This window comes from Chenopodium quinoa, unplaced genomic scaffold, assembly GCF_001683475.1.
Source record: "Chenopodium quinoa cultivar QQ74 unplaced genomic scaffold, ASM168347v1, whole genome shotgun sequence".
Taxonomy (NCBI): Eukaryota; Viridiplantae; Streptophyta; class Magnoliopsida; order Caryophyllales; family Amaranthaceae; genus Chenopodium; species Chenopodium quinoa.
This window is the reverse complement of record NW_018743920.1, coordinates 8187441-8196587: the sequence shown is the minus strand read 5'-3', so window position 1 is coordinate 8196587 and position 9147 is coordinate 8187441. Positions and strand designations below refer to the sequence as shown.

The following is a 9147-nucleotide window of genomic DNA, read 5'->3' as shown; positions in this document are numbered from 1 at the left end:
AAAAAAAGAAAAAGTAAGTAATGATTTTTTAGGTATGTGTGTAATTTGTATGGAAAAGCTAAAAAGTAAGTAATGATTAGGTGTTATTTTTAGTAATAGGAGGAACATTTTGGGACACTCAAAATAGTATATTTGCCTGTAATTATGGGACGGAGGGTCTGTTGTTGAGATTCTTCAGAATACTCCGTATGATTTTTATTTCTGTTTTTGAGCTTCATTCACATCTACCACTGTACTTCATATTTTCCTTTCTCCGTGTGTATGTGCACCCGTGTGATACTACATCAATGCATGTGTTGCTATATGGTCTCTAACTCTCTATCAAAACTTATTTTTAATTTAATTAAGATTTTTCTGCCTGAAACTCGAAAAAGATGGTGCGAAAAAGACTGATTCTGCAAGTCACCCCCAAAACAACATGATCTGGATTCATCATTATGTATTCTATATCATACTTGACTTGAAAGAAGCTTCATTATAAACATGTGCTCCAGTACATGTATTACAATCATCAATCAATAAGAAGCAAAACAAAGCTTCTCTCAGATTTGCAGGAAGGCGGTATACAGAAAAGCCTCCCTTTTACAACATAGATTAAGACCATCTACAATACTATCCTAGATATATCACATGAAAAACCTCCTAGCTGACCTAATAAGATCAAGTAGAAAGTGATCTGCAATAGTATTGTGACTGAGCATGGTATAGTCAAAATGTCAGATGTGACATTGCACCTTGCTCACTCTGATATATTTGAATCTAAACTCTTTTTGGCTCAAAATCTACTTGAAATCGTAGACCACGAAACAGATGAAAGACTGAATTATATGTTACATAATGATTTCAATATTACAGATTGACACTACAAACATAGGATCATAAGGATAGTTATCAGCTTATCACTGTAATCAGGAGGGTTTCCAAAAGGAGAGGGCACAGAAGATTCTGCCCTTCCAACCTTGGAGCATCCACTGTCTGTCTTCATCCACGAGAAAGTCTTTAAGATAATTTGCCTTTACCATGGCCTTTGTTTTACTCACAAACTCCCTGTCTAATGGTACCTGCTGTAATCCTGCCCTTAATGCACGCTCCTGCCACTTTTTGTATGTTTCAGGCCTTTGTACTCTCTCCGCACCCTCACACGCTACAACATTAACAATTTCTTTCCCATACATCTCGCTCTCAATCAGCAATCTTTCATGTGCATCGCGAGGTAAAGTTGCATCAAACACTTCAAATGCAGCAGAATAGTGAAAGAGTGCCTCCTTAAATCGATTGATGAAGAATGGAGCAGTGAATGTACCATTCACAATTCCATGTATGAAAAGATCAGGATTCATATTTCTTATCAACCTTAAGAAAGCATCTTTCGGACTATTTGGTTCAACTGTCTCATCAAGTAGTGTTCCGGATCTGAACATACAGTTCACAATCACCATTTCATCACTCTCAATCTTCAGGTCTTCTAGCTTTATATTTTCCCATTTCTCAGCTATGCCCTGATACTTGAAGGGCACTCCAAATCTTTCACAATAACCTGATAGCCGGCGTCCTGTAGCATTAACCCTTTCTGCTGGCCGAAAACCCTGCTGAGGAAAGTCTATTCCTGTAATACGAAGTTCTGGTGGACCATCTGGTCTTTGTGAAAGTGCCTGTATGAAGCAGGGCCACTGTAGACCCAAAAATATACCAAAATCAATAATGTGGATTTTGGTTGCTTTCTCGGTCAACTTTTTAATGGTATTGTTGGCTAGAAAATAAGACATCCTTTTGAAAGGAATGGCTGAGACATAGAGCCGGTAGGATTTTAAGAAATCGGATGATGAGATTTTCATATCACAGATATCAGTAGAGATTGTCGAACCAGTGCCTGCTAAACGCGCCTCTAGACCATTAGCAACATGATGGGCAACCCTTTGGATGCTATCACCATATGGCGAGGAATACTGTCTAATTTGCTTAAGCAGCTCATTAGCCGACCTAAGATCAAAACTTGAAACTGCTTGCGCACATTGAACCAAAAGATTCCTTAAATCAACTTCATCCACCTTGATGCTTTGCTTCTTCCCACGAGCTCCTCTACTTCCATGACCCTTTGTCGTTGATAAACATTCTTTGGGACTTAAAGAGGCATGCATCTTGTTTTCACTACAAAGCAATACATCATCATACTGCTCCAACTCAGCATAATCTTCACTACTAGAGGCTTGAAGTTTGTTACACCTTCCTCCTTCATGATCAACATCATCCCTTTGACGACTTTTCTTCCTCCTCAAGCCCTTAACCGGCTTCTCCCCTTTCTTGGGAGCAGTCGATAAGGGCTTCTTAGGGACAACAACATCATTTACTACCCCATCATCGCCATCCTCAGAGCTCGAGCCAGAGGATTGTGGATTCAATTCCAAGAAGGATTGAACAAAATCATCCACATTGAGGTCTAATTGAGGTTGGCTATGACTCAAATAAGTCAAATTGGACTCAAAAGAGCTAAAACTCTTACCAGAAGAACTATCATCTACGGATATAGTGTTTGGATCCGAAGTTGACGGGGAATAATGAGATGAAGGAGGGTATTGATTTTGGAATGGGTATGACTCCCCAAGAGCATCATACAAAGATTTTTCAGTGGCTTGGAGAGCCCAATGCTCTTGTGCAGAGGCAGGATTCTCATCCAAATCTTCCTCTAAAAGAATATCACTTATGAATTTAAGACAATGGTCAGGAAAATCAGGTATTTTCAAACAACTACTATTGCTCTCATTTTGATCAATTGAAAGAGTATCCAAATTAATCGAATCAGGAGCTTCTAAGCTGATTTTGCTCTCATTTTCTTCAAATTCAAGGGTTTGAGGCTCAACAAATTCAGGGGTTTGAAAGAAATCTCCAAAAGTTGGGTTCTTTAGATAATTTGAACCCATTTCTGCTGGGTAGAATTTGAAGGCAGAGTTCATGAGATCAGAATCAACAAGTACAGAATTCATGGTAGAAAAAGGAAAAAACAGAGTATTTATGGTTTTTCACACAAGCAAATGATCAAACAGGTGGTGGGTGTTACAGAAAACCCAAAACCACCAACAAAATCAGCTAAAAATCAATCAAAAAACAAGAAATCAAGGGATAAATGAACAAATCGAAAGAAAGAAGCAAGCTTTAATTGAATTTTAAATGTAGTGAGAAGAGTGATGATAGAAGTACCTGAAGAAAAATGAGGAAACTAATGAACTCAAGATTGTAACTTTGAATCGATCATAACCCTTATAAGTAGAGGTTGAAATTGTACTGTGCCAGTAATAGTATGAAGCTTCATGGAAGGAGCTTCAAGATAATTAAATACGGTCAATGTGATAACGACAGCATTAGTAGAATGTTGAGTGAACCAAGAAAAAATAAAGGCAAATTTGAGAAATACGAAGTAAGTTGCTACTTTTCTTTCTTGCTCCCCAAGTTTAAATCCTAAATAATTGCATGTGAGTATGCGACTATCATATACGAAGTACTATATGTGAGGACAAAGTCTAGAGGAATAGTCGTTAATATGTTGAAGGGTTTGCCAAATTTAGATTATATATTATTAATAGTATGATTGGCGTTGGCTTGTTGCATGATTGTTATTTCTTGTAGTTATGACAAATTGAGACCAATTAGATGGTTACATGTCATTACGAAAGTTGTTTTTATTGATTTGCTTAATGGCTAAGAGGATATGTTTTTTAATATTGTTTTATTGATATACTCGTAATATTTCAATAGTAAATACGTAATATGATAATAGCATTTTTGACTCAAAATATATATGTTGTAACAACTCATAAGTTTTCTTTTACACTTCGTTGAGAAATACACCCATAATGATGCGCAACGCATGCATGACAAGCTCTTTAATTTCTACACAATTAGTGTGCGATTTATTCGGCTGTTTTTCACTTAATCACTTATGGGGTAAATGAACTTAGTCGAACTAATCTGGTCATATAATAACTGATTTTAACTGTACATTGAGCTTGAGTGATCTTTATTAACCCTTACAAGAACTTATATTTATTAAACATATTTTGATTTATTTATACTTATTTGAATTTTCAACCCTATTCTGAACTAATTTTTCTTGAAAAACAAGTGAAAATTAGGAGAATTAAATAAGGTAGTCTTAGTCAAGTAGTCCCCACGTCTCCTCCTATGTCTTTAATATATCCTTGTTGGATGACCTTAAATCAACACTAAAGTAAAGTATATACGTTCGATTCAAAATTAGTTCTATGTCTTTCTAGCATAGGACGATCAATAATAAGCTATGCTCTATATTTTTACTTCATATATGATAGTTCTGTTATATGGAGTGTCTAATCTATTACAGAGCATTAATCTTCTTTAACCAATTATATATATACAAAGTATATTAGAATAACTTTAACGACTGTTTTATCTTATAAAATTCAACTTTGATTACAGAGTATAAATATCTCTCATTGTATATAGAGGAAAACTTTTACAAATTCATATTGTAAAAGTACCTCTTATTAATACGTTATATCTACCTGTATGTTGTTGTATGAAATATAATATTAATGCAGTATATTTTACAAGTAAGAAAACCAATATTTGGTCAATGTTGATTCTAAAAAAGCTAGAGGAAACAAAATTATATAAACTAGATGGAAGCCTGTGCGATGCACAGTTTTTTCGTCTAAGATTTTTAATTATTTGATTTATTGTATTTAATAATTTCAGATAAAATTACAGAAGTTTAATTTTATTTTATTTTAAATTTTTTTTACTATAATTTATAATGAATTTATTAAATATAAATAAATTGTAAATATGATATTTTTTTTGTTATATAAAATCTTTAATGTGAAATGATAAATTTTTAATAATTTAAATCCTAAATCATTATTCATTGTTTTACCATATCTTTTATTTCGATAGAATCACCAACCTCGTCCACAACCAACCTACTACATTAATGGATAAATTGAACTGTGAAATGTTAGCCAAACTGAAATTGATATAAATTAAATCTTTACATTTATATAAAATAAATCAATATATTTACCAATAAATGAAAAATTGTTGCGATTTTAAATCAAATCTATGCATTGGAATTTTTTCATCATTTTCAAAAATAACCAAAGCTATCCATATATTAAGTACACAACATCTAATCGTATTCCATTACATAAACAAATAATTGTTAAGTATCCTAAATAAATACAATGTAACTAATAATTACAAATACAAATTTAAACATAAGATTTTAAAAATTACCCGGATATTGATGACCTAAAACTAACATAAAATTACTAACACAAAATTCGCTTGATGGGGTTTTGTATTGATACGAAATTTTATTTGTGTTGTATGATGTGTTAGATCTGCATGTAAAAAAATATTTAGTAAATAAAACATAAACATATAATCCTTGAGTATCCCAAATTAATACAATGTAAGTAATAAGTAGAAATACTTATTTAAACATAGGATTTTAAAAATTAAGCTAAAAATTACCCCGCCATTGATGACAAAAAATTAATACAAAATTACTAACACAAAATCGCTTGATGGGGTTTTTTATTGATACAAAATTTTGTTTGTGTCGTATGATGTGTTAGATCTGCATGTAAAAAAAACATTTAGTAAATAAAACATAAACATATAATCGTTGAGTATCCCAAATTAATACAATGTAAGTAATAATTAGAAATACTAATTTAAACATAGGATTTTAAAAATTAAGCTAAAAATTACCCGGCCATTGATGACCAAAAATTAACACAAAATTACTAACACAAAATTCGCTTGATGGGGTTTTTTATTAATACGAAATTTTGTTTGTGTCGTATGATGTGTCAATTTATAATGGTAGGTATCACAAATTTTAATTTAATTATAATTAACGAACAATTTGTATTTCTTATCATAAATACTATCAAAATTTATCTTATAATGATAAGTATCAAACTTTATTATAAGCGTTTATTATTTAAATATTTCTTAGTATATTTTTTTTTGGATTTCTTATACTTGTAGTATTGAATTAATAAATTTATCTTTTCCTATATTTTTACTTTATTTTTTTTTCATTAAAATAATTTAATTCTTAGATTATAATCTACGTGGCATTAAAATTTTAGATATATCAAATCTAATTCGTTACTTTTATCTAGGTGGCGACATAATTTTTTAATTCAAAAATAAAATACAAATCTTTCTTCTTATTGGTCGAAATAAGTATATTTCTTACGTAGCGCTCCGAATGCTCTCCAAAAATGTCTACTTTATTTATATAATATATTAGATTCGGATAAAGTAGTTTATAGAGATATTAGAGGGACTTTATTAAAAGTGAGCCAAACAAATGACATCCTAATCCCAACTTCTTTGTTTCCACTTTCCAGAGTATGTATCTAGACATGCATGATCTTTTCCTTAAAGCTAACCTCCTAATTAAACTATGGTCAAGGTTTCATTTAAATAAGTGGTTGAATTAACAACTCCTTCTATGTTGTATGTAATTGTCCTCATTGGCCTAGCATAAAGTGGATATATGATTATAAAACTAGCTCGATATTTACATAAGCAAGTTGCCTTCTAAAAGAGAGAGACAATTAGTTTTAAATTTAGAACTTATTCTCTTCACCTGAAAGAAAGAGATCTGGCCTGATTTTATTAAAGTCTGATCTTGTTTGATCTAAATTTTTATTATCTGACCTGGTATGATCTGATTTAATAATTTTACTAAACTTTGACTGCATTTTAACACTAATCTATAAAGAAAAACATCATCAAAATGGATCTTGTTAGATTTGTCTCAATATGAACTTTTCAAATATGTAATTTTCATAATTTTTTTAATACGCAATTAGCGATATTTAGCAATAAGTAAATGATAATTAAAAGTTCTGATCTGAATGTTTCTCGTCTGGTCTAATCTGATCTAAATTTATTAAGGAATGAGTAATAAATATCTGAAACAAGTTGAAGAGAACAGTCCTTAGTGACTACAAATAATTATAATTCTAGTGATGAAATGTTAGATTATATATGAAAATGGACATGACCCTGAGCAATCCACCCTGAGCAATCCAAACAACAAGGAGAATTTGGTTCATATGCAAGACCAAAGAATTGAAGGTTCCATGCTAAAAGCTATCATTAATAGTACCGATAATCCCTTCATTTTATAAAATGGTATTTTATGTATGTCATGTTTCTCCAATATATGATACGGAGTAGTGATATATATTACAGTGAGAGGATTACAAAAAACCTGTCTGTGTTTTTCAGTCACCCACCCTAGTGGTATAATTCCTCAATGCGTTGAGATTATTTGATTCAAAAATAACACCCAATCAGAGTCAGTGTTGTTGACATTTTTAATAGTGGTCAAATTTAGCCAATGCATTATAATTGGCCAAAAGAAAGCACAGAAAAGATTAATTTATGTAAAAGCATCTTTAATAAAAATTGATTGGGTATATTGCAGTTATTGGACACTTGGACTCTTGCAGTCTAGATAATTAGTTACAAACTTACAAAATTTAAGATAAACTAATTCAATATCTGACCAAAACAAAGATGGCAACTTAGCCGCCGACCCCACATTTTTTCTAATTCATGGAGTCATAGTGCACGAGCAAGGATTAAAGGAACACAACATCTGCTGTACATTTGATTGTTATATTTGCTTATTTAAAATTTTTAAATGATTAAAAAATAATAAATGAACATAAGATGCATTCGAATATATATATATTTTACTTACAAGGGACATGCTAAATCTCAGGAAAAATATATGTAAGAGATGAGTATGCAATGATTAGATTAAAATTAGTCTAAACTAACTTGTGTAATAAGACGTTTTTGCTAGCTTTGTATTACGTACGCATATTTAATTTGTAAGGGTTTTTTTTTTTTTTTTTTTTTTTTTTTTTTTTTTTTTTTTTTGTAAAAAAAAAAATACTTTTAGTATTAAAAAAATTTATTTAAAAACATTAAAATAGTGTGAGATAGAATTTTAGGAGATTTCAACTTGGTTTCATTTTTTTTTTAAACAAAAAAAAGGAAAAAAACAAAAAAACAAAAATAGAGCTAGTTTGAAATGTAACTTTTGACTTGGGAAAATTTAGAACAAGAAGAATGGCAAAATTTGAACCAATTGAACCCTTTATTAGGTTGCTTGAAAATACCTAATTTTAATTGAATTTTATTACAATCTAAAAAAAATTGAATTTTTGAGAGATTATTTCAAGATGGATAAGCTTGAGTTGAATTTTAAAGAAAATATATACGAAGTATTAAATATTGTAATTTTATAATTGATAAGGGAGTAGTTTTTTAGTATAAAATATAAAGTTGTGCTGATTTCAAATTAAGTTAAAGTATATTTATATTAATAACACAAAAATAGGGTGATGTATTGTGAAAATTGATAATGCCAGTGGAAACACCTAAATAACTTATATGAGTAATCTCAAAACACCTAAACTTACTTATAAGAGTAATTCTTAAACATTTGTGTTACATGTACAACAATATCTTTCCTTTTATCTTACCAATTATTGTTAAGTTTTGTATGCCAACTCACTTCTTCATATAACTTTTGAGCACCTTTATTTTAATTTGCCACACAACTATTAATTGTAAAATAATTTAGGCCCCGTGTCATGTACGGTAATTCTTGTTCTTTTTTTAAGAAAATTTATTATATCTAACAACTAAACTTGATAAAACATACACTACATCAAATATATAGAAATTATAGTGTCATAATCGATATTAAAAGGCAAAGTAAAGGTTTAATATATTTTTTTTAGATACGTTGTAGTAAATTTTCCGAAACAAAATTGTCATTACTTTGAATGTATATTTGATATTTAAATTGAAATAAAATATTATTAGAGGTATTTGACAAAAAAAAAAGTGGTGTTTTAAAGTTATTTTTTTTAATATCAGTTATATGAATCAATTTTATTATTACTTTTTTGGCAAAATCTTATAATACTCCATTTAAAAGATAATTAAAAAATAATTGAAATAATAGTTTAGGCAAATGTGTATGGAAGAATTAAGAACACCAACTTAAAAGGAATACATTTATTATAAAGATAATATAAAAAAGTTGAAATAATATTATTATAGTGGTACTAT

At 30.1% G+C, this 9147-nt stretch overlaps 1 protein-coding gene across 1 annotated transcript; it reads right to left on the bottom strand.

Moving 5' to 3' along the window:
* Positions 1-424: 424 nt before the first annotated feature.
* LOC110688397 (scarecrow-like protein 30) lies at positions 425-3452 on the bottom strand. The gene has a single exon (XM_021865137.1). It carries the CDS (start codon positions 2979-2981, stop codon positions 909-911), a length of 2073 nt encoding a protein of 690 aa, XP_021720829.1. The 5' UTR covers positions 2982-3452; the 3' UTR covers positions 425-908.
* Between the last annotated feature and the right edge of the window lie 5695 nt (positions 3453-9147).